We start from the raw sequence: 27306 nt of genomic DNA on the forward strand, positions 1-27306 counted from the left end.
AGTAGATGTTTAAAAATTATACCAAATATGTACATTTTTATTTCATTAATTTACTTTCACACTAGTTTGTCTCTTGTGGATGTATTGCAAGATGTATTTTACTGCTCTACAAATGCCATTTATTCAGAGACACACAGCTATAAGGAAATACATTTCACTATTAACGTGACCAAAAGCATGCAAAGTAGAAAATTATACATCATTGTGAGGGTAAAACATGTTTTCCGTTCTCAGTTAAGTAGAAAAGTTCTGGCTGTGCATTCTGCTTAAACACAATACAATTTCTCCCTCTCCCTTCTTATATATGAAGACATCCTGATAATCCTTAAACATTCTTTGCCTGCTAGATCATGATATTCTTTATACTAATGTATCCTTGGTGATGATTATATTTACCCTATCTGAACAATAAACCTTCTTCTAAAGAAGCTTGAACAAGAAACACTGTCTTCTGTGTGTTTCTTCCCACACCTGTGCTTTCCTGATTGAAGGGGTTGAGAAGATTTGGGGTGCTGAGAAATAACCTCACAATCATCAAGAGCAGTTCATTTCTGTGGTTCACAGCAGATTACATTCAAACCAACCAGATTTAACAGGAACTGAACCCCAGCCTACTTTTTCAAGCAGACTTGGTGGTGAGCACTGGGTTTGGAAGAATGCGTTCACACCAAATAAACCGAAACAGATTTCTGCTCCAAATGCTCTGGTGTGAAAGCCCCTGTTGTACTATTTGCCAAGTTTAAAATATAAGTACTAATTTTTGGATAGCTTTAAGCAGGACAAAATATTGCTTTGTGTTTGATATAAGCAAATGCCATGAACAAATGCTTGAATGCAATTTGCTTGGTTTGGAAAGTACGTGAAAGACTTGTTTATAATGCAGCATATACATAAATGGTTAAAATATGATGTAGAATATAAAGAAATAAGTTAAAAAAAATTGTTAAAAGTATCTCTAATACTGCTTTTTTTTACATGAACTGCTTATTATAAAAGAATTGTTTGACTGACTCTTATAACTGCCTCCTTTGAGACATTCCTGAAAAACACTTTATTCTGTAGATTTGACTGTCTTTACTTAAATAACAATAGGGTTAAAGGGGAAATGAAACGTCCATGTTTTGGCACTGGTAGTAGCTACATATATGAGAAAAATCACCTTGCCAAAAATTTTATTTTAAAAAGTTGTTAAAAACCACAGATATGACTAAATAATTTTCGTAATTTCTAGCTAGCGAGTCGCCATTTTGGAGTGACGTCACAGCCTACGTAACGGGGTTGGTTGGTTCCGCTGGTGAGTGAAGAGAGTGAAGCGTTACTGGACCGGACTGAATACGCACGCAATTGATTTTAAATGAGGAAGACAAATCCATTACTTATGCATTTGAGTCGATACAGTGTGGGAACCGAGCAGTGGTGCGTCGCTATGTCGAACAGCCGGTGATACATGGCCGTAGCCAGCTATGAGGTCACCGAGGTCCGGACCTCGGTCATTTTTTTACATTCAAAAATAACATTTCAAGCTCTCTGAATGATTAATTAGCCGTTTAAACCACCTCATATGAGTGTTTGCAATTCATTTTGCTGCGATAATCTAGCGCAGTGAATGGGGCTTGAGAGCGCGTTGTGAGGGCGCGGGTGCGATCCAGTGTTGCCAGATCCATCTAATGGAAAGGTGACAGTAGTCTTCTGGACTTGTTTTTCTGATTTAATGTCACACTTTAGGAAGTTATTAAAGTGGAAAGTTGCATGTTAGGGTTCGTGATATATTAATCTTATTTCCAAAACACAAGCTTTGAACTTATTTCGGATTATTATAAAAAAAAAATAATTGTTGCTTGTTTTTCGTAGCAATATCTGGCAACATTTTACTGTCGGCATTATTCAAAAAAACCTTATAGAAAAACTGTAATTGCTGACAGGAAGATACCACATTCGGTAAGACAAACGCAATGATCATCGTGATTATCTGTAAGCAGGGCCGTGCAGAGACCTCTGGAGGGGCAGGTGCTCAAAGTATAAAAGGGGGCATATGGAACAAGGCTTTAAATAGGGCTGTGCTCAAAATATCAATACAGCAATATATAAATATGGATGATTCTGTATCGATACGGCAGCAAATGCATTGATGCAGTTTTGAAAAAGAAACAGAACAGGAAAGACAAATTTTAAGTTTAAAAGTTAAAACATTTTAATAATTATGTGTACATATTAATAACAGTACAGTATAGTATAGTTTTATTTAATGCCATGTCAGCATCTGTGGCTACTTTCATGGCATAAACAGATTCACAAAAATACAAGAGTTACATTTATACAATGAAAATAAAAACAAAGCAAACAGAAAAAAAATACAGCAATTAATACTTTACAATATTTTTAACATTAATGTGGTACCTGTTCTGATAAATGCTTACTAAAGTCCTTAAGTGAGTTTGCTGCCTTTGCTGTTGTTACTGCTGCTGATGATGATGATGAAGATACTGCTGGAGTTGATCTGAGACTGTAGACATTAAAACAAACATATAGGAGATATATTAGCTGATTAAACAATTGTTATGTGACCATGACAAGATGTAAAGATTGCTGACAGTGTTTGGAACTGGCTCACTAGCTCACTGACCTGCTGTAAAGCTGCAGATTCTGCCCAGGCTGTTAGGGGAGATGTTCACAGAGGCTGCTGCACACAAAACATAAGATACTGGTAAGTCTTACCAGTGTTGTGATCATTTTTAAGGCACTCTACGTTTTTTAAATAAATATTGTAATAATAATAATAGTTTAAAGTATAAATAACATAAAAAGACCAGACCCCTCGACACCCGTGAAACTTTTCTCCCTAAACAGCAAGCTAACGTTACTTCTACAGCCTACACACAGACAGCAATGTAAACAACATTTCTGCATGCTCTCTTCACGTCGTTCTTGTAAAATAATAATAATAAGTAAACAAACATCATAAGCACTTCGCTGAGAATGAAACACCACTTACCAGCAGCCGCAGAGTTGAAGATATCGTCTGGTAGTGCGCGTAGCCGCGCGAATTTTAAAAATGCGCGTGCAGCGTGAGGAATCGTCCCGGTTGAGTTTGTCAGGTGAAAGGTCATCATGTGGGTCATTTTATTTACGGCTAAATGATTATTCATTAATTTTGCTAATAGTTAGATTGGGCAGGCATCCACAAAAGGGCCTTTAATTACAAAAAAGGGGAGGAAATTTTGCCTTGAAAAAAAAGGGCACTTTGGGCACCAAGGGGCAAAAGGGCAGGTGCTCGAGCAGGGCAGGTGCTCGCCCTGGCCGCGAAAGATATAACGTTTTTTTCTTTTATATGTTTACATTTATCATGTTTCTTATATAATTGTTGATTATAGTGGAAATCCATTTTGTAAATCATGTAAACTTGATTGACTGCTTCATTTCCCCTTTAAAGTTATATAGTAAAAGGACACACTGCAAAACAATTCACATTTATTTGTGAAGCACTTTTCACAATACACATCATTTCAAAGCAGCTTTACAGAAAATGCGTCTAAATAACAATTTAGAGTAATCTGTTATCAGAGGCGACTGTGTCCAAGTTATACAGTATATTTCAGAAATACGGCAAAAACAATGAGCTCACTGAAGTTATGAATACATGTTGTTTACAAACTGTATGATTAATATATAGATTTTTTTTTTTTTTTGCAGTGGTGCATGTTGATTCAGAGTTTGCACCTGGTGTGTGTGGGCATCCTGAGGTAGAAACAGTTAAACACATGGAAAATAATCAGTGTAGATGCTGTTCATATCATTTCAGGCAAAATATAATCATGTGCATTTGATCTGATAACTGATAAGGTTAGGAGTTGCATTATGTGAATGCTTGGCTAAAGAGATGCCATATTTCATATTTCATATTTCCTGAATATTTTTATATAATATTATAATAATATTTCCTGAAGGCAACCGTGTTAATTTACCAACATGTTAAAAGTTTTAAGAGGAAAGCAAACAGAAAAGATTTCTAAATCACCTCTCATGTCCATATTGAGGCCTTTGGCTACCAACAGTATTATTTCCAGAATCAGCAACTAGAAAAATGGTTTCTCAAATGAATATTAATATTATTGGATGCACATCTCGATGGTGTGATGTGTGGTGTGATGTGTGTGGGTTGGTTGGTTAGGAGGAGGAGGAGGAGGAGGAAGTGCCAAACATATTGTTGACCGTTTATAGATGGCGGACACGTTCACGCTTATCAATCTACTTGTCTAGGTGGTTTAAAGTTACAGTGAAATTGACTACACTGATTTGAGCAGGTTGCGAGGAAGGATGATAGATAAAGTTCTATCAAAGTCAAGTCATAGGACAAGGACATTATCAAGTTCTTCCAAGATGAAACTGTTTGTTGTAGTAACGTGTTGTATTGGTAAGTCATGTTCTGGTTTGACAGTTACTCTCACAGGTTAATTTAAACCAGGTGCTGCTGTGTATATTGACGGTGCAAATACTTTTTAGGCATTGTTGCTGCCGCTGTTGACGATAAAGATGAGATCGAGTCGCTCGGGGTTTCTGAAGGAGAAAACCTCACCATCGCAATTCACATCAAGAAAACGGACAAAGACCCTCAGGTTTTGGTAACCCGTCTCAAAGGCTCCTCACAGGAACCGATAGCACAGTTAATCTGCCATAACGGAGACTGTCAACGCGAGGAAAAATCTGGAGTTTCTCTGATATATGATGGAGGGAATGTCACGCTGATCCTGATGAACGTCAGTAACAATCAAACGGGGCTTTACACGGTCTGCAAACTGAGCGATTCACCGCTGGAAAACCAGATTTACAATGTTACAGTATATCGTAAGTATTAGCCTACTAAGTATGTCGTATTGTCTTTGAAATATAACCCAGAGTTTCATGTAGCCTAATGCGTTACAGTAGTTGCATCATCACAATGTCGCAGGACCGCAAGAGAACAGCAACATAGATTTAGCTTATTGTGAGAAAGAATGGTTTATTTTGAGGCATTTTGACGTATGCCGGCGTCTAAAAACTTTAATAAAGCATGAAATTGCCATTTAATTATATACATATTTTATACATATTAAGAACAGTTCCTGTTTTGTCTCATGTAAGCTGAAACGACATTTTCCACTCTATGCTATTAAAATGAATGTAGATATTTGTACACATTTAGCCGTAGAAGTGGAATTTTGGGCTTCACACACTATGAATGAATGAACTCAAGTAACTTATGGGTGGGATGAAGAGTCAAAGTACTCTTGCATCTCAGGCAAAAGTCTCATCATCATCGGCAGGTAAATACACTGCTACCGAGAGAGCACATACATGGTTATGTGCTCTCTCGGTTTCCTAGGTAACCAAATATAACTCCGCCGCTGCTGTAGACTGCTTATAAATACAGGGAACAAATTATAACTAATGCAATGTGATGAAAGGGTAGTTTGATTTCTAACATTATTCTCTCAACAGACATTACATCGATAGTCTGGCGTTATAATTTATTTGCTTTTGGTGTACTGTGGAGAGGGTAAACTGTTTTTAATGGCAGGCTAACGTGCACCGTTGACTCGCGCTAGCCTAGCACCGGCGAACTATCCAAAAGTAAGGACTGGATGAATTTTTTTGAAAACTGTCTCCACTGATGAATAACAACCAGGCTCACTTGAAAATGAGGTCCAATGTCGAAAATCCTGAACCACCCCTTTCAGCCTGGTCTGTGAAACTGGGCATAAGGCATTTTAAATTTAAAGCTTTGCTTTTGGCCAAAACATCAGTCCATGATCAAAATCCACCTACATATTTGTTTAGAACTATTTTTGCTTGTAAATGGTGTTTGATCTGTGAATATTTCCCTCCTGATTCAGACAAGCTGAATATTATAGATAGAGGACTCATATTTTAGCAAATGATGGATTTATTTCTTACAAACATGAAGCTTTTCACTTCACAAGATGTTAATTGATGGACTGGGATTGTGTGTATTATTGTGATGATTTTATCAGCGGTTTGGACTCTCGTTCTGACGGCACTCGTTCACTAAGGAGGATTAATTGGTGAACAAGTGATGTAATGCTAAATATCTCCAAATCTGTTTTCATGAAGACACGCACTCCTCTACATCGGTGGATGAGTACACGTTCAGCAAATTTTTATTTTGGGGTGAACTATTCCTTTAAGATTTTTTATTGTGCAAAAGCATGGTTCGGATATTATAACCCTAAAAGAGTTATAGATTATGCTTTTGCATCTACACCATTATTTTCACTTGTTTTGCGTGGCATCCTGTAACTGTGTTTTTCTATTGACTTACAGGCAGCTTTTTCACAAGTGTCACAGAATGACGACACCGCAGCCAGCAGTCTTTGTGGATCCCTGAATGTTATTGATATGTAATGAATGTCGGGGAGTTATTTCACACTGGTATCCTCATCTAGCTCAGGACTAAGCTGGAAAAGCAGAACCGGACATTTTTTCCATGATAAATTAGAACGAGTCAGCTTTAAGTTATCAAACGGTGCTTTGACTGCCTGAAGAGTGTAACCACTGGGACTCTGGTGCTGTGTTTGAGTGTGTGGATCAACCAGTGGGATGTGTGGAAAATCCCGAGTGATTCTGTTTCCTTTGAGCAACTCCACAAGACCATAGAGTGTCCCATTTGCCATTTTATACTTCTTTTAGTATTATTATTAAGGGTCCAAACACTTAAGATTGTCCACTAGAGGAAGCTAAAGCATTAAACAACCCGTTAAGTCATAATTAATATTGCATTAATGTGAATGGGCTAAAAAAAAAAGTTCCTCTTATTTATACAGTAGGACCATTGTGCACTGAAAATCTCCTGTGTTGTGCATGATTAATATGCAAAGAAAAATTATCTCCATAATCATTAAGTATAATAAATAGAATAATATTTTCTTATAAAAGCAACATTTTTTGATAGAAATAAAATTAACCATTTATATGCCTAAGAATGTATTTATACAGACACTTTAGCACATTCTCTGTCAACAGCTCATAAGCAATGACTGTGCAGGAGTCGATCACTTTATCGTAGCTTTTGTGATCTCTGAGAAATAAGCAGTCGTTTTTTACATTATTTTTTTGACATATATATTTATGTAGAATGTTTTTTTAATATATATTTATGTAGAATGTTTTTTTTAGGACCAACATGTATTATCTTAAGCTGTTTCATCAAACCCTAAATTATCAGTGGCGATTCACATAATTTATGAGTTATTGGTTTTGGATTGGATCACGATAATGGCAGCTTGCAACTATAGGGTGAATTCAGGGTTTATTGTTGCATTGTTTGTATTTATTTTATTGATTATTATTTAAAATATATAGTCAAGTGTTACTGACTATATTACATTTCTATGTTACATTTATGTGTTTATATGGTTTAATTGTAATTGAATAATCTATAATTTTAATATTACTATCATCTTGTTTTTATATTACTTATTTATTTTTTATTTTTGTTAAATCTTGTAATTGTGTGGCTTTAAGGGATGTTTGTCTTCACATGTAGGAGATACTGTAAGAGAATGTCTCCATTTCAAGGTTTTTAGTGTCACATTGACAATGTTGTGACAGTAATTTTCCATTGCTTTTCTATATAATTTCTATATATTTATTAATTAAATATAAGTGCCTCATTCATTCATTCATTTCTCTTGTTTTAATAACACTTGCTGGATTTGTGGTCAAATGAAGTCTGATCATTGAAACATAAGCAAATAAGATTATTCAATAAACTGCTCTTTTATTATCATCTCTTCGTCTCCTGCTTCTGCTCTTCTCTGGCTTTCTCAGTCAAACTCTCAGACTGACAGAAGACTGTTAATAGAGTCTTGAGGTAAAAGACAAGACGGATATCCTTTGACAGGATCCAGTATCCAGGGTCGGATTTGACATTTCTGACGTGGGGATTCCTTCCGATCTAACACTGCTCTGAACAAAGACATTTACAACAGTGCATTCCTTAAAATCTCAATTGCCTACACACATACTTGGAGAATGTCTCATAATCTGCATAATAATCATACAACGAAAAATCTTCACAACATTACATGACAGATTAAAACTGATTATGCAACTTGTTTGAAATATGGAAACAGAAGCAAAAAAGTTAAGATTAAATAAAACATTTCAAGATTATTTATCACCTTTAATTTTAGGTCACCGTGATTTTGCCAAGTTAGCATGTTCCTGGATCAACATATTTTGTTGATCCTGGAATAACATTCCTGTCCCAAAATGTAGTCCTTACCCTATCCCTATCCCTACCCCTACCCCTAACCCTAACCCTACCTATAACTTTTCCCTAAAATCAGAGGGAAATGATAGGAGAATAACACTGATGTTGAAGTACCTCACCCTGGTTGTAAGCCTAAACTTGACATAAACTGTAAACTTGTGATTGGTTGATTGGAAAGTTGTTGATCCAGGAACATGTGGTACTTGGTGAAATCACGTTCACCTTAATGTTAACCTTACATTCTGTCCTTTCTGTTACTTAAGTGCAAAGTTGGCTAAGTGATGTAAGAGATATACTGAGAAAACAAAACATTTGAATTAATTCAGAAATGATCAGATTCATATTAGTGTCCCTAATTGTAATAATAATAAAAAAATAAAAAAAGGGCAGCAATATTCACACTATAGAAAGTGAATATAGGCACAAGTTAACACATAAACACTAGTTAACCAATGAGTTAATGAGCTCGTTCTACCTGATATTAACTTAATGTATCAAGTTAATTAATTTTACAGTCAAATGACAAATATTTATTTTACAAGTGAATTCAGTGTACATTTTGGACAATTTTTAAGTGTATTGTGTATAACAGACCATAGAAAGACAAAGAAGCCTCTTTGTTATTACAGAAATCATGTTATTATGTATATATTTCAGAGCTTATTTGTTTTTTGTTTTTTTAGATAAAAACTGGTTCAGATAGTTATAAAATACAACAGAACCAAAGCATATTTTTAGGAGTGAAAAAAGAAAAGGCAATTACACAAAATCTCTCAAAAGTATCATCATCACACAGAAGCAGCAGCTCTTCTCTGAACTGAGCAGATCCTCACATGATCAACCAGAAAGTAAACTGTGGCGATTCCCACCAGACCAGACAGAACCAGTCGAATCAGAGCCTCTGCACCGCAACAATGATCCAGACAATCTGAAACAGAAGAGACTTATTCATAAACATCTTCTGTCTCATTATACGTCTGTGTCGGTGGAGACACAGAAGCTGCACAGAGGTCACCGTGTCAGGAAGAGATCTCTATGTTAACTTCCCGTACCTTCATGTTGTTGGCAGATCTCTTTCATGTGAAGACGGACGCTCTTGTTGCTCACTGGATTTGCAGTCATGCAGCTGTAGATCTCTGAATCATTATAATGAAGCTCTAATGGTAAACTGAGGATGATGCTGAGATCAGGATTGCTGGTCTGGTTCATCATTTCACTCCCTTTATACCATGAGATGGACACGTCTCGATCATTTCTCACAGAGCAGAACACAGAGCAGATTTCCTCTGATGCTCCTGAAAGACATGAAAGACTGATTCTCCAGAGCGCTTACATTCCTAGTACTGTCATAATTTACAATAACAGTCCAACAAACTACATAATATCAAAAGTACTCAAAGGGGTGTCATTTTTTATGTATTTTTGCAAAAGTTCTGGAGGCAAACTATGGAAAAACATTTCCACCATGGAATAAAAAATGTATTTAAAAAAAGGTAATTGTGACCTGTAAATTTTTCTTGCAATTTCAAGTTTATATTTAGAAATTCTGTAATTTTTTTCTGAATTTTTAGACACTCTGCACTCTGAGAAAAAAAGTCAGAATTGTAAGATATAAACACTGAAAACAAAAAGAATTGCGAGATCAGATGAAAGAAAAAAGACAGAATTGCGATATAAAGAAAAAAGTCAGAATTGAGAGATGAAATAAAAAAATCTGAATTTTTATGGCCTAACTTGCAATTAGATATTAACGTGCAATGAGATTGGGATTGTGAGAAAAAATTCCGAATTGTGAGACAAAAAGTCACAATTACTTTTTTATATTGGCTATATTTTTTTCGTGGCAGTAAACTGTATAATTAATCATAAGACTCGCCTGTAGATGTGTGTACAGTCACTGCTGAGCTGCTCCTGATGGCAGGAACAGAGACTGGTGCTTTAGGACGAGAAGAAACATGTACTTCACCTTTAAAAGGACAATATTTCTGTGACATAATCACCATTGAACCATATCTAATCAATTATTATCTTAAAGCTGCAATCCGTAATTTATTTTGTTGTTAAAAATGATCTAAAATCAATTACTGAGGAAGTACATAACCAATCAGTGTTAAACTATCTCCTTATCTAAGCCCGATTCACAACGCAAGTTATGAATATAACTATGGATCTGTGAGACCGAAGGATGACCGTCACTACGGTCTAAATAGAATGAAACTCTTTTCCATCTTCTCCCGAGACATTATGAAAACAAAGTCATGACCCCGGAGGTGGAGCTTCCCACACTATAAAAGTGGGATGAACAGAAGAATTTGGATTATCTGAATCTCGCTGGCCAACAGACATCAAAACTGCAGTTCTCACAGGTGTTGCACAGGTGACATCAATTCTATAAAATCATCAGCTGGCGGAGAGGAGAGAGTAATGAAGCCAATCAGTCAATATGGGGATGATTAGGAGGCCATGATGATGGACAGAGGCTAATGGGAAAATTTGGCCAAGATACCTGGGTTAAACCCCTACTCTTTTTCCGAAGGACATCCTGGGATTTTTAATGACCGAGTCAGGACCTCGGTTTAACGTCTCATCCGAAGGATGAGGGTAATTAAATGCAAACTAGAAAAAATGACCCTCGCTAATATGTACCTGTACCACTTAGGGGATGAACTGAATGGTGGATTATCAGTTTTAATTCAGCTTTCCTGTATCTGGTCTCTGAGGCGAGAAAGGTAAGAGGACAATCCGGACGTTCATCCCGCTTTTATAGTGCGGGAAGCTCCACCATTTTGCCATTTTAATGGCGGCATCATCGTTGACAACTGGGGAATCACCAGTAGCCTAGTCAAAAGTAAAAGACTTCAGACTGCGGAGAGCCTACAGCTAAAAAGGGAAAGCGACCGGGCCTGTGCGAAAACAAGAATAAATCTGGCAGGGCTTTTGAAAGGTGGCGTGAACTCTGTGGTTTAAAAGGGTTGAAAACGGACGCAGAGATGGCTTTTATTCTGCTGGAAAGGTTAGACATTTCAGTGGTTCAGTGGGTGATTATTAGGTAGTCTAACAGTAGCACACTTTGCTTAATCAATACATGTAATTTCTGTTATTGAGCTTTTTCTCTCGCTCTGCTATGGTCATGGGGTAGATTTCAGTTATTTTGTGCTAGCTATGAGAGAGAGAGATCAATTCACCTCTACTGCATATCAGTAAAGTGAACTTATTTCAGTGAAACCTCTTATTTTGGATATACTTCCAATACGTAGCCTAGTAGCTGTAATTCTGTGAAGATACAGTGAAGATACACACTGGTGTGTTGGACAGACAACTCACACAAACGCCTCAAAACATTAAAGATAACTCCACAAATAACTGCAATTTCAGGTTTGAAACAGAGATGGCGACAAAGATAGATCCTATATTATTAAAGTTATTTTTCTACAGTGGCTGCAGCTGCAACTTACCATAAACATCAACTTTGTATCTCCATCCTGAGATGTGTGTATTGATAATGATTACTGCTTTATACAGTCCAGATTCATTAGTCCTGATGCCTGAGATGGTTAAAATGCCTGTGTCTCGGTCTAGCTGTACTCTAGCAGTGAGTCTCTTGTCATAATGAGTGTATATTTTCCCTTGATACATCTGTGCAACACGAGTACTTTGTCTGCCGCTTTCAAACGTCCACAGTATCTGAACGTCTCCGTTTAGATCATGAAGTCCCGGATGCAGATTGAGGAAACCTCCCTCCTTCACTTGAACTGTTTCAGTGTCATCAATCTCTCCACACACTGAAACAATATGAAAACAGGTTAAATATACAGGTAAACAAATTATTAATATGATATTGACAATTTTGGTTCCTGTTGATTTTCAATGGTTACAGCCAATAGTTCACCACATTAAACACACTGTGGTCGACACAAACCTGATTTAATGTAGTCTGGGTCATTTCTATTTTTGCATACACTGTAAATAAAGCAATAACAAATAACCAATCTTAGGACCTTTTGAATCTGCATAAAGCATGTTAAGACCAACAATGCAAGGTTGTAAGAACAATTTAATATTGGAGCACAAGTTGGGTTGAAGTGTCGCAGATTGGCTAAAACAGAAGGGGTGCTTGAGCAACAAACAACTGATGAACTATGCTATGTTTTTTAATAAATGATAAGATCTTTGATGACTTTTTCATGCATGTTTGTAGCATTGCAACTCTAGCGGGTCTGTGGTTTGACATGATCTAAGGAGGGATAAAGGAAGTCGTTCTTCTTGTGGTTTCAGACAGTGTTGCATATAAATGACTTGACCAGAAGTTGTTTCTGTTCTGTGAAAAGTGAAACCAACAAATAGAAATAAAAATGTGGCACATTTTAGTTTAAACAATGCTACAGTTTTGGAAGGAATTACGAAAATCTTAAAAAAAAAAAAAAAGTTTTCAGTTTTGTGTGAACATCAAAGTCACAGTAGACCAGAAGTGGCAGGAAATGGTTATATCACTCTCTCTGTTAAAGTGACATAATGTGTGTAATATTAAGTAAATGTTTAATTTTTCTTTTTCTTTCCTGATCTATGAACATCAGGAGAATGATTTCAAAGACAAATTTGACTATAAAACATTGACTAAAAACTGTCAGAACAATTATTTACTGTGTGCATATTGATTAGATTTATTATAAATTGTGTATATTTACTGAAGATGAAGCATTAATTTATGCTGCTTATTGACATGTTCATCTGCATTTTAACACAGAAGTTCATAGTTATGCAAGTCAAGCTGGATGTTTGCTTCTTCATGATTTTTCTTATAGCAGTAAAACTGAGTTTCCAGACAAAATTTTAGAGCTTTTAAAATGAGGACAATTAAACACAATTCAGCCTACTTAACATTTGGAGACAATTAAAAATGTGTGTATCTTACCCTCCGTACAGATGAAACATAAGATGAAAGCCCACATACTGATGAATGTTTGTGATGTGTTGTTCTTGTTCTCTCGATACTGCAGCTGAACTGAGCAGGATAGACACCTGCAATCAAATCACTTACATCGGTCCCACCGAAAGATGGCAGTGCGCGAGGGCTGAAAACTCACTCTCAAAAACTCCCACCTTTATTGTTTTCACCTGAGAGTAAAATTCATAAACAAGGCGGTTTAAGAAACTCACATAACAGACAGACAGATGTACATTAACTTTTTCTTTTTGTTAGCAGCAATTAATGGTAATGTGTTAGTTATTTTTGTATTCCTTTTGCCTTCTAACAATTATGTCTGAGGGAAAAGACGGACTGTTTAGGAAAAGATTTATGTTTAAATTAATAGACTACTAGGCGTTTATTATATTAACTTTAGAAGCATTTGTTAGCCTAGTTTTTCTTTTTGTTCTGGACTATTTTTCTTTTGGGTTTTTTCTATCATTTCTTAATTTTAAAACCGAATGTAATAAATATAAATAAATAAATATTTAGGTATAGCTCTTCAAATTGAACTAAATTCATATGGATTTTTAAAGAAAATAATTCATGATGCTGCATATATGTTGAGCTATTTCTATAAAAAAAAAAAAAAAAAAAAATTTGCTGAACTCTGTTTTGTAACTGTTTTCATATTTGGATGATGACTAACTGGATAGCTGATTTACCGAAGTAGAAGGGGCGGGAACAGTGCGCGACCAGAGGAAGAAAAAAAAAGTGCGCGAAGAAGTGACTTGACGTGATGTGACGTGAGACTGAGAGCCGTTTTTCAGCTAAAATACCTCAGTGAAGCTTGAAGGATTATTGGCATCTTGGATATCTAGATCGCGACTGTTGGTTTGTGAGTAGCCTACCCTTGACTAATTAAAACACACGAGCCCCGCCAAAGAATACTAGCGATGTAGCCTATTGAAAGACATGGTCGGTGCTAGTGTGGGCCGATTGGTTTTTAAATATGACCCCTCATGTGTTTTTCACAAAGTTTTCATGAGAGGTCATATTTTTGTCACAGCGAAAATCATTCAGTGCTGCAGTCTGCTCTATGAATAAGATGTAATCCGCGTATTAACCGCAAATTGTAGCTTATAGCTTTCGTTCGGTAGACAACTCTGAAGTAGACGAGTTCCCTTTCAAGGGAACTCCCGTTGCGTCGAAAAGCTGACGCTATGGGAACGCTTTGCGTGATGACGTCTTGAAGCACATGTAAAATCAGTCCAATGGTGTGGCGGAACGTCAGAGGCGGGTGACGTCACGTACCAGGAAGCTATAAAAGCCGGCCCGAAACAGAAAACGAAAGCTTTCTGAGTCTTCAGTTGCGCTCTGTGTTGAATCTGTCCTTGTTATTTGGTGTTGTCTGTCTATATTATATATATATATTCAGTATGGCGAGCAAGCAGCAGTTTAGAGTGTGTGTCCATCCCTGCCCGCGTTATTTAACGGGAGGTGATACTCACACTCTTTGTGTTGTTTGTTTGGGTGAGGAGCATGCCCAGTCAGCACTCGAGGGTGGTGACTGTGTGCATTGCGACGCGCTTCCATTGCGCACGCTCCGATCCCGCTTGGCTCGGTTCAATCCCGATCGCGTTCCCCAGGGCTCGGGTCCCGCCGCGGCTGAGGCTCGGCGGCGATCTCAGACCTGGGGTTCGCAAATGGATCTGTCAGTGGATGTTGAGACGGGCTCTGCCTTATCTCAGCATCAATCTGACAGATCCAGTGCCTCTCATCAGGGTGTGGAAGCACGCATTGCGGTTTCTTCCCCCCCGATAGAGGCACCAATACTGCAACTGTCCAGCTCTGAGGAGTTGGATGTTGTGAGTATTGAAGCTGAGTCTGAGGATTCGCCACCTCAGTCTCATGCGTTTGAGGAACTGCTCGATGTTATTACTAGAGCAGTTGACAGACTATCTATTGAGTGGCCAGAGGATAGGCAGGACGTTCGTTCGAAAAGTAAGCTCGACGAACGCTTCCTGCCATCTCGTACACAGCCTCAGCGAAGAAGCCTTCCGTTTTTCCCCGATCTCCACACCGAGGTGTCGAAATCGTGGGGAAAACCGGTTTCATACAGAGTGTATGCACCACAAACATCCCACTATTCTTCCATTCACAAATATAAAGAATATGGTTATGGGGAGATGCCGAAGGTGGAGGAGACGCTTGCGAGCTATCTCTCTCCAGCAACGGCATCTTCCCTGAAAGCTCCTTCACTTCCCTCTAAGCCAGTAAAATTCACATCATCTCTGGTTCATAAATCGTATGCAGCCGCTGGTCAAGCTGCAGCGTGTCTGCATACGATGTCTATTATGCAAGCCTATCAGGCAGAATTATTGGGGGATTTAGAGGAGGGCGGGGGAATTGGTCCTGACACAGTGGCTGAACTACGCAGAGCCACAGATCTGTCTCTCAGGGCCACCAAGGAGACCGCTAAATCAATCGGGCGGTCTATGGCAGCCCTGGTGGCCACTGAGAGGCATCTGTGGCTCAATTTGAGCGATATAAAAGAGAAAGAAAAGCACGTTCTCTTAGATGCTCCGGTTTCCACTGTTGGTTTATTTGGTGATGCAGTAAACAGTGCGGTAGCTAAATCTCAGGAAGCTGCTAAACAGGCAGCTGCATTACAAAAACTTCTCCCCCGCCGTTCTTTCATTGAGGCTGCTGAGCGGGAGCAGCCTCACTCCTCTAAAAAGAGCGCTGAACATCGTGCCACTCAAAAACAGAGTGTGTCCTCTCGTGCTCCCCCACAAAAATCTCGGGGACACGGAGGGCGCTCTCAAACCCAGCAGTCTTCGAGGGGTAAAACGGATCTGCGGACCGTTATTACCGCCAAGAAGGCTGCTGGGAAAAAGTCCTGATGTCTGAGGGCTCAGGACAAATGAGGGTAGTCCCCCCGAAGCAGAGCGGTTAACACCTCTTTTCACGGTGCCCGTCTCTCTTCGGTGCCCTCAGGGGACCGTTCTGCCAACCCTGCCACCTCTGGTGTTACAGGGCGCAGCGGTCTCCGGCGAGCACATATCTCAAGGTCTACCCGGAAACGTAGTGGCCTCGGGATGCCCGCCCCCTCTGAGGAGGGTGCTAGAGCAGTCTGTTTGGTCGTTCCCTGCCGGTGCGCCGTTACAGGGCGACGAACCGACTACTCAACAGCAGGAGAAAAATACGGTGCCGTCTCTCTTCGGTGCCCTCAGGGGACCGTTCTGCCAACCCTGCCGCCTCCGGTGTTACAGGGCGCAGCGGTCTCCGGCGAGCACATATCTCAAGGTCCACCCGGAAACGTAGTGGCCTCGGGATGCCCGCCCCCTCTGAGGAGGGTGCTGGAGCAGTCTGTTTGGTCGTTCCCTGCCGGTGCGCCGTTACAGGGCGACGAACCGACTACTCAACAGCAACAAAATCCAGAAACCAGTCTCGAGAGACTGGTACCTCTAGTAGAATCTTTGACAGCGTGGAAGCTACTGTCAAATGTTTCTCGTTGGGTCCTGCAGACCGTGGGAAAAGGGTATTAGATACAATTCTATTAACGCCCACCGCGGTTTATGGGGGTCCTGCCCACAGTGGTGGGCCCCGAGCAGGTTCTGGTTATGGAACAGGAAGTAAACACTCTGTTAGAGAAAGGGGCCATAGAATATGTACCCCCCTCCAACAGGGAAACCGGGTTTTACAACCGGTACTTCATAGTTCCAAAAAAGGACGGGGGATTGCGTCCCATTTTAGATCTTCGAGTTCTGTACGAGTACATGCAGCTCAAGTTCAAAATGTTAACCTTGAGACAAATCGTGCCACAGATCAGGTCCGAGGACTGGTTTGTCACGATAGACCTCAAGGACGCATATTTCCATCCGTCCGTGTCATTGGAAGTTCCTGAGGTTTGCTTTCGGGGGCAAAGCATACCAATATCGAGTTCTTCCATTTGGCCTGGCTTTATCACCCCGCACTTTCACCAAATGCGTGGATGCAGCTCTGGCGCCTCTGCGCCTCCGGGGTATTCGCATCACGAACTACATCGACGATTGGTTGGTTTTAGCTCAGTCGCATTAGATGGCGGTTCAACATCGAGATGTTGTTCTCGCCCATATGAAAGAGTTGGGGTTACGGCTGAACGCCAAGAAGAGTGTGCTTTCTCCATTTTAGAGGACCACTTTTTTAGGCGTGGTTTGGGATTCAGTGTCGATGCAGGCGCGCCTGTCATCGCCACGCTTCGATTCCATCCTGGCAGCTGTGAGAAGTGTAAAGCTAGGCCAGCTACTCACTGTCAAACAGTTCCAGAGACTGTTGGGTCTCATGGCAGCAGCTTCCAACGGGATACCTTTTGGACTGCTGCACATGAGGCCCCTGCAGTGGTGGCTCAGGACCAGAGGGTTTTTCCCCGAGGGGCAACCCATTTCGCACAATCAAGGTCACGCGGTGATGCCTACGTGCCTTGGTTATGTGGAAGAAACCTTGGTTCCTGTCCCAGGGCCCAGTGCTGGGAGCTCCTTGTCGTCGCAAACTGATAACGACGGATGCTTCCCTCACGGGTTGGGGAGCGATCCTGTGAGTCGCTCATCTCAAGGTCTGTGGGAAGACCATCATCGTTCCTGGCATTCTATAGCCTAGAGATGTTAGCTGTCTTCCGGGCTCTGAGGAGCTTTATCACAGGTCTCAGGGGACACCATGTGTAGTACATACGGACAACACGTCGGTAGTCGCCTATATCAAGGGGGTTTGCGCTGGCATGCCATATCCTCTTGTGGTCCCAGGGGAAGTTGCTGTCACTCAAGGCAGCCTACATCCCCGGGGTCCAGAATATAGGAGCAGACACTCTGTCGAGACAGGGGCCGAGGCCCGGGGAATGGTGGCTCCACCCCCGAGGTGGTGGAGCTGATATGGAAATTATAAGTGGATCTGTTTGCGTCTCGAGAGACGTCTCACTGTCCACTTTGGTTCTCCTTCACGCATCCAGCTCCTCTGGGACTGGATGCTATGGTACAGACGTGGCCGAGGCTACGTCTGTACGCCTTTCCCCCAGTTGCTCTGCTCCCGGGAGTTCTGGAAAGAGTTCGCAGGGACCGGGTTTGCCTGCTTTTTATAGCCCCGCGCTGGCCGGGCAGAGTATGGTTTCCCGATCTTGTGTCCCTCCTCGACGGGCATCCTCTGGAGTTACCCGTCAGGAGGGACCTTCTGTCCCAGGCAGAGGGCTCGATATTTCACCCTCGGCCAGAACTGTGGAACCTGTGGGCTTGGCCTCTGAGGGGGCCCAGCTCATAGAGTCAGGTCTCTCAACCGAGGTTGTTGAGACCATTCTACAGTCCAGAGCTCCCTCCACGAGGAAACTTTATGCCCTGAAGTGGAGAGTATTCACTTCTTGGTGTAGTGACCGTCGGTTGGACCCAGTCCACTGCCCAATTGGTACAGTGCTGGAGTTCCTGCAGGAACGGTTCACTGCAGGTCTGACCCCGTCCACTTTAAAGGTCTATGTGGCGGCCATAGGTGCTTACCACAGTCCTTTGGGTGGAATGTCTGTGGGGAAAGACCCCTTGGTATCTCGTTTCCTTCGTGGCACTTGGAGGTCCTCCTCCCTTTCGAAATCGGACCAGGAGGCGAATAATTTGCTTTGCCCTGTTCGGGCGTTAGACGCGTATGTCCACAGAGCTGCCCTGTGGCGTAAAAGTGACTTTTGCTCCCCTAACAAGGGAGGTCCAGTGTCTAAGCAAAGGATGAGCAAGTGGGTGGTTGAGACTATCTCACTGGCTTATGAGGCGGCTGGACAGCCTTCTCCTTTGGCTGTCCGGTCGCTCTCTACTAGGAGTATGGCGGCCTCTAAGGCCCTTATATCAGGAGTATCGTTACAGGACGTCTGTGATGCGGCAGGCTGGTCCTCACCGCACACCTTCGTCAGGTTCTACTCTCTGGATTTAGACTCTACTCTAGGGTCTCATGTTTTGTCTTCTTAGTGCTGCTCACATGATTACACACAGGACAGACATTTGTAGCTATGGAGGCGTTGGTATAGACGTTCCCATAGCGTCAGCTTTTCGACGCAACGGGAGTTCCCTTGAAAGGGAACGCCTCGGTTACGACTGTAACCTCGGTTCCCTGAAGAGGGAACGAGCGTTGCGTCGCCTTGCCATATCTCCTTCATGCCTGTCAGCGCGACTTCAGACTTTACGAAGCTTTCGTTTTCTGTTTCGGGCCGGCTTTTATAGCTTCCTGGTACGTGACGTCACCCGCCTCTGACGTTCCGCCACACCATTGGACTGATTTTACATGTGCTTCACGTCATCACGCAAAGCGTTCCCATAGCGTCAGCTTTTCGACGCAACGCTCGTTCCCTCTTCAGGGAACCGAGGTTACAGTCGTAACCGAGGCGTTTTTTTGTCTACGTTTATGTTGAAGCTCAGATCATACAAGTACTTTTTTTACAGACATAACTCTAATAACAATGTGCAATATAGGTCTACATTAGCGAAAGACTGACCACATGCAAGTTTTTTTGTTGCACAATTTGTTTTATTAAGACACGATGCCATTACGTTCGTAAACTGGTAAATCAATCAATAATTTTCCAAGATAGCCTTACAAGAAAAGCAGATCTGTCTTCTATTTCCTTCGTTTCCTCCTCTGTACTCTACCTGTGCATGACATTTGTCAAGCTATGCTAAAAGAGAATAATAGACAAGATCCCGTAACACATTTGACTTCAATGATGTCAAACGCATTGGTTCTTGTGTCTTGTGATTGATCATAATATGGCAAGCGAGATTTGAGATCTGTTGCAGACAGCAGGTGTGCTTGACTGCACTTATCATGCGATTCTTAAATGCCGTTTCAATGCAGATTGCAAATTATATGGTAAATGTTCAAAGTTGAGAGGCATACAGGTTGTGATGTTAAAATAATATTGCATGATGGTTTTCAAGGATAAGCACACTTATTATTGACGCATCTGTCATGGTATAGACCACAATCGATAAAACATACAAGTGCACCAGACTAAATGACTGGAAACTATGTAAATTGTGCAGAAATCTGTTGGTTGTTTAAAGGGGTCTGACTTCATGTGGTGCATATTCTAAACTCAGTCAATCAGTGTCAGAACCAAAATGTAGGGTGTTTTTATTTGGCATTTGGTTGATGTGAAAGCAAACTAAATTATTTGCTTATGAATTTCTGATGTAGTACATATATATATATATATATATATATATAATCTCTCTCTCTCTTTCTCTCTCTCTAGTCTTTCTCTACTAATATATTAGCACTGTCAATCGACTAAAAAAATAACTAGCCTAATTAATCGCACAATTGTTCTGTAATTAATACAATAAAACATCTGAGCTTTTAATATTTTCATTTTGTAACAATTTCACATTTACTCTCCAAATTAATGTTGAAACAACTTAAAGACAGTATATTTAAAATATTTGTTGTAATGACATATTTTTACAGTAAAGGCCAGTATCACTGATACTAATGCTTTTACTGATGTCTTGATAAATTATTTTTGTTTTTAAACATTAATGATGGATATTCAGTATTACAGTATAATTAAAAGCTATCAATTTCAACATTTAGTAGGCTTTAAAAAAAAACTTTTAATTTAAGTGAACTTAAAACAATCTTCACATAAACCCATTATAATAAATGTCATATTTACCTTTGGCCTTCCTGTCTGGCTGAAAGTGAATAGTTATCATACTTTACACTGCATACATTTTAAATTAAATATAGATTAATCCTTATTAAAGCTACTTATTAAAGCTAATTTTCTCTGTTACCTTTGTACTTTGATTTATTAATTACATACATCACAGCTTATTAGGTTGCTGTGACTTTAAGATTTGCTGCTACTGCACATGAAGCGGATCAGGGGTGCATTTCCTGAACAACGACGTAACTCGCTGCTTAACTACTATAGTACGATGTATCGTTGAAGAAATCAACTAGCTAGTCACGACTGTTTCCGGAAACCGTATTGTCGCAAAGTGGTCGTTCAACCACGTTGGTTTATGACGTCACGCACGTGTTGGAGTAATAATTTCTTTTAATGAATCTGTTTGAGATCGAATTAACGCTAGATGTTTTGCTATAAATTACAGACATGGCATCTGAGGACTATTTCTCATTTTTCTCAGTTATTTTGCTTTATTTCCAGATTCAATCATAGGCTCGTTCTTACATAGTCAAGTCAAGTCAAGTCAAGTTTATTTGTATAGCGCTTTTCACAATACAGATTGTATCAAAGCAGCTTCACAGTATTAAATTAAAATAATACAACAAAGTTTGTTTCAAGAGGAATTTATTGATTGATAAAATTAAATTAAATATCCCCAAAATATCCCCAACTGAGCAAGCCAAAGGCAACATAGTAGAGCACGTTCGCACATGCGCACTCTTCAAAAACAACGCTTTAAATCTCTTGACAAACTCAAAGACGTAAATGACATTTGTATGTATTCTAAACAAAAGACACAGGTTGTACTGAATGTCATCTTGCTTATTTTGCTCAAGATAAGGATTTATTAAGTTCACATGTCATGCAATCTAGAAACTATATGCTTCTAACCACAGCTCGAGAGCTGTCGTTTCAACCACACAACTCTGCGATGCTGTTTGCGAATGTTCGTTGGAACGATGGTTTCGGGAAACACTGACTCGTTGAACTATGCTGATAACGACAGAACTTGCGACCATAGTTGGCTAACGATGCTTTCGGGAAACGCACCCCTGACTCGCATGTCATTTTCAATCTCTTTAAGTTCTTTCAAGACTTTATTTAACTCATGTAAGACTAAGACATGCTGTTATGAGGATACTGGACACAACGGACATTTTGGCATAATTGTGTGTGTCATTGTTTGTTCAAGCGAGAACTTGATACTTGTGTTGTCGCTCTTGTCGCACGAATAAGAGCGTGTTCATATAACGTAACGCTAGCCAAAGGATGATGGGGAAAAACGGATGCTGCATTAATTGCGTAAAATATTTAGTGCGTTTAAAACTGATAAAAAGTATCGTATGCGTTAACGCGCTAATTTTGATAGCACTATATTATATATATATATATATATATATATATTAGTGGTGGGCCGTTATCGGCGTTAACGTGCTGCGTTAACGCGAGACTCTTATCGCGCGATAAAAAAAATATCGCCGTTAATCTATTCTCCAAGTTGGGTTGGGAGATGGCTCTATACTACACAAGCTATGATGACGCAATCTACCCGCGGCCGCGAGGTAAACCCGGCTGCAACGCATATTCGTCGTCATCTTAAGTAAACACGGCTGAAAGTGAAAGCTGGTGAAAAAGATCGGTGCAACATCCATTATTTGGACTTGGTTCGGGTTTAAGCCGTCAGACGAGCAGCAGCAAACTATATACAGAGTGTGTGGGGTAACAGTTCGGTAAGTTAACACACGACTAGCAGCTAATCCGTTCTACCACCTCAAATTCAAAACGAAACATGATATCACTGAATACCAAAGACGCGCGCGCGCCAGTATCGTGCGCACAGACAGCACGCCAGAATACAGTTATCTTTCGTGCTTGAACTTACAATAACACACACAATTATGCCAAAATGTCCGTTTTGTCGAGTATCTTCATAACCAGTGGTGTAGTGGTAAAAAAAGAGGTGGGTAAACTATACATTCTGGTGGACCACAACTTGATCACCCGGTAAGGTGGGCCACTGCCTACCGGTGTATGTGTATCCTGATGACATCGCTATAGGCTATCATTTGATGGTACTACCAAGGGTATCACTGGTTGTTCCCTCATCATAGGTCACACAATCACTATTCAATTCATACATTAATCTAAGTTCTTGTTAAAGAGACTCAAAAAGGAATAATATGGTTGAAATCTATCAAGTTTACTAAATGACAAAACAGAGAGAACAAAAATATTTAAGAGAGATCGAGAGGGAGGCTTATATCCAGGGTTTCCAATGCAATGCACTTGTGCATAGGGATTTGGGATTATTTTCATAGTTGATTAATCTGTTGAATATTTCCTCGATTAATTGATTAGTTGTTTGGTCTATCAGAAAAATGTGGATCAGTGTTTCCCTGTAGGGAAAAGTCTTTAACCTGGTGCAGGCTTGATTCCCTCTGAATCTCTTGTACAGTTGGGTTTTGACATGCTCCCTACATTAAACCAGCTGCCTGTAATGAATAAAAAAGAAAAAACTTTTTTTTTGAATCGTTTTAATGATTTCCTGTTGCGGCTGCGATCAAGTTTCATTCTCGCACAGCTTGTTTAATAACTTCACGAGCGTGTGTTTTCTGCTACGTGTGTGCGCCGTTCTCTTTGTTCCGTGTGTGTGTGTGTGTGTGTGTGTGTGTGTGTGTGTGTGTGTGTGTGTGTGTGTCGGCGCGCTGCGCTCTCTGCTCCGTGTTTGCGCGCTGCGCGTTCTGCTCTGTAGTTAACGGCCCAAATGCTCGAATCATGTGCCGATCGGCGATCACGCACTGGAAAAGCAAAGTCCGCTCAAATAACGTGAAATTTAGAGGTGGATAAACGCACTTTGGAGGTGGGCAAACGCTATTTCCAAATTTTGGGAGGTGCGTAAACGGCGTTTACGTGCGTTTAGCCTCCACTACATCCCTGTTCATAACATAAGAGCTGTCTTATGATGAACGTCAAGAGTTGTGAAAGAATGAGGCGCGTGCGAGAGCCGCGTCTCCGTCAGCTGGTCTTAAAGAGACAGCAGCCAATAAAGCTTTCTGTCAGTAAAGTTAATCAAAGAACAAAAAGAACAGAGAAAATGACTCACTGCTGTTGACTAAAGTTTTTTTTTTTTTTTTTTGCTATAATAAGGATTAGTCTATATTTAATTTATAATTTATGCAGTGCAGTTTGACAATTTCGGTATATGTCCTAGGTCTACCTGTTTGACAGGCACAGGTAAATATGACATTTATTTTTAACTCTTGTATTATTGAGACAAATAACAATATTGAATTTATTTTAATTTGAAAACACAGTGCATTTAGTTGTTGTTTCTAGTTTGAGTTGAGAAATGGGCTACAAATTTCAGCATTATCACTAATCTGTGTGTGCATTTTACTTGAGAAATAAGCAAGTTAACTCATGAAACCATTTGTTTACTATATCGCAATCGCATATCGCAATATTGACCTCAATAATCACAATATGACATTTTCCCCAAATCGTGCAGCCATACTTTTCAGAAAAATGTATTTCGTATCATTGTCTTGTGAACTAGTCATTCAGCTTTTGATCAATAGTGATTGGCATGTTAAATCCCACACCTGGTGTGTGTTCCTTTGGAGGGTGTGGTTGTCAGGTAGGGGAGGGGGCCCATGAGCTTCAGTGCCCAGGGGCCCCTGGGGGTACTAATCCAGCCTTGCTTAGTGGTGTAGCACATCATCTCGATTTTAAGAATCGTTGTTGTGTTTCTTTTTAACTGAAAAGACATCAGTTAGACAATATTCTAATTTTAAATTTGGGGTTTCATAAGCTCCAAGCCATAATAAACATTAGACCTACTTAAGTCTCTGCAGCTAGTGTACTTAAATTTTATTTATCTGCAAAATGATGTTGTGTACTTACAGTTTTGCACAATATATGTTCTCAAAACTACATACACCCTTTAAAAACAAAAACATTTAGCAGTTGTTTAGCATGGGTCTGTGTATTCTGTTCTGAAATGGTTTTATTATAATATACTGTAAATCGTTATCGCAAGAGGCTGCAATGTATATCACAATATAGATTTTAGGCCATATCGCCCATCCCTAATTGATAGCCTATAGTAGTTGATAATAACATTGGCCTACCTAATGTTGCCTACGGACGGTAACAGTACAGTAGTAACCTTTTACAGTCTATGAGTAGAACAGCTTTCTCAAGCAGTTTATGATGCATTTTGGAAACAGGAGATGAGCCCCTGGTCTAATGCGCCACCTGGCTTGAGAAACCCGTTCTCAAAGACTTACTTTTATAGTCATTATTTGGGTAGCACACATATTCTGAATGCCTTCGGCAGAATTCAAATGAGCCATTTTAATCTAGATTAATCTAGATTAATTTCAAAATTAATCTAGATTAATCTAGATTAAAAAAATTAATCTATGCCCACCTCTAATATATATATATGGGTGTAATTTTTGACTCCAAAAATGAAATATTTTTTGTCTGCTGCTGATCTTGAGACAGTGATCCATGCATTTATTTCCTCCCGCTTGGAATACTGTAATGCAGTTTATTTAGGAGCAAGTCAATCTCTTATTTCTAAGTTGAAATGGTCCAGAATGCGGCTGCAAGGCTCCCCACAAACACTAGGAAAAGGGAGCATGTTATCCCAGTTTTGGTCAAAGCTGCACTAGCTTCCGGTTATAATATAGGATTCATTATAATGTGTTACTCTACGTTTATAAAGCTGTCCATGGCCTGGCTCCAGAATATATTACTAACTTAATTCATATGAATTCATGTAGACCTTAACGATCACTTAATTGTTTACTTCTTGCAATTCCTAAAACTCGCTTGAAAACTAAAGGGGATCGGGCTTTTTCTGTTGCCAGCCCAAGACTGTGGAATACCCTTCCACCTGACATCAGGGGTGCTTCTCATTTCTTATTTGTGCATCCTCGTTACCTTTCCTCGTGTCTCAGCTCCACCCCTGTAGGAAGCGAGGGAAGGCTGCAAGGAAAGAAAAGAAGGATGGAGGAATCGAAGGAAAGCCTTTTTTATACATTGGAATACTTGATCACTCGAGCGTCACTTCATAGCGCTCAAAGGATCTGCCCTTATGTTGTTTTAGTTTGGTTATTTAAGAAATTCATAATAAATAATAATAAAGCAAGATACCTCGTTGAAATATGTGAGATGTGTGGTTTATATAAACTGCAAATGGAAAGTATAAATTAAAATGATTTTCACCGAGAAGGGGGAGGAGAATTTATACGTGCGTCACGTTTAGTCGATAAAACTCTTCCGCAAAGGATACACCTGTGTTCCTTGCTTATGGCTCCTCAGGAAGCCTCCTCACTCCTCATGGTGCGATTAGATAATTGAGATTTCCTTCAAGATCATAGGATGGAGGACGGAGAAGCGAGGAAACGAGGAGGGATATTGAGAAGCACCCCAGATCTGCACCCTAAATTGATATTTTTAAAACGCGATTGAAAACACATTTGTTTAATTCTTGAAATCTTGGCAGTTGTATTTTGTTTTATTATGTGTATGTTAGGTCTTTTCCTGGCTACTTTTTGTTATTTTTGTTTGTCTGTTTTTTTGTTTTTGTTACTATTGACTGTTTTCTTGTGTTCTGTTTTATTATGATTTGCTATTATCTGTAGACTGCTTTTAACTGTACAGCCCTTTGGTCTACTTTGTAGTGGATAAGGCTCAATAAATAAACTAGACCTGAGACTTTAGACATGAACTGTACACACTTAAGCATTATCCTGCATTTATCATCAGTGTGTGAAGGGGTTTGGACTATGAATGTTATGGATACTAATTTTGCACATGAAAGTGGCTGAACCATATTTATTTGCTTTTGTGTAATCTCGCTAATATTGTGAGTTGCTACAGTATATACAGGTGCTGGTCATATACATTCGAATATCATGAAAAAGTTGATTTCTTTCAGTAATTCCATTCAAAAAGTGAAACTTGTATGCATTCATTACACACAGACAGATATATTTCAAATGTTTATTTCTTTTAATTTTGATGATTATAACTGACAACTAATGAAAATCCCAAATTCAGTATCTCAGAAAATTAGAATATTACTTAAGACCAATACAAAAAAAGGATTTTTAGAAATGCTGGCCAACTGAAAAGTATGAACATGAAAAGTATGAGCATGTACAGCACTCAATACTTAGTTGGGGCTCCTTTTGCCTGAATTACTGCAGCAATGCAGCGTGGCATGGAGTCGATCAGTCTGTGGCACTGCTCAGGTGTTATGAGAGCCCAGGTTGCTCTGATAGTGGTTTTCAGCTCTTCTGCATTGTTGGGTCTGGCGTATCGCATCTTCCTCTTCACAATACCCCATAGATTTTCTATAGGGTTAAGGTCAGGCGAGTTTGCTGGCCAATTAAGAACAGGAATACTATGGTCCTTAAA

The 27306-nt window shown here is 39.8% G+C and overlaps 1 protein-coding gene and 1 long non-coding RNA gene across 3 annotated transcripts in view; one reads left to right on the top strand and one right to left on the bottom strand.

The window, feature by feature from the left end:
• The first annotated feature begins 4197 nt into the window (after positions 1 to 4197).
• Positions 4198 to 27306, top strand: part of LOC309481013 — a 31988-nt gene continuing 8879 nt past the window's right edge. The window contains exons 1-2 of the long non-coding RNA XR_014199836.1: positions 4198 to 4411; positions 4501 to 4846. This is a non-coding gene — a long non-coding RNA (uncharacterized lncRNA). The remainder of the gene's footprint in view (positions 4412 to 4500; positions 4847 to 27306) is intronic.
• LOC309480285 (SLAM family member 9-like) lies at positions 8886 to 13696 on the bottom strand. 2 transcript variants are annotated; one of them, XM_082144696.1, is made up of 5 exons: positions 13182 to 13696; positions 11725 to 12051; positions 10146 to 10235; positions 9322 to 9564; positions 8886 to 9197 (listed from the first exon to the last, which is right to left on the bottom strand). In XM_082144696.1, the coding sequence occupies exons 1-5, from the start codon at positions 13216 to 13218 to the stop codon at positions 9058 to 9060; spliced, it is 837 nt and encodes a 278-aa protein (XP_082000822.1). In that variant the 5' UTR covers positions 13219 to 13696; the 3' UTR covers positions 8886 to 9057. The 2 variants fall into 2 exon arrangements, with proteins under 2 accessions (XP_082000822.1, XP_082000823.1); XM_082144697.1 differs by having other exon boundaries at positions 10146 to 10205; positions 13182 to 13688.

This window comes from Leuciscus leuciscus (genome assembly GCF_965113295.1).
Source record: "Leuciscus leuciscus genome assembly, chromosome: 18".
NCBI lineage: Eukaryota > Metazoa > Chordata > Actinopteri > Cypriniformes > Leuciscidae > Leuciscus > Leuciscus leuciscus.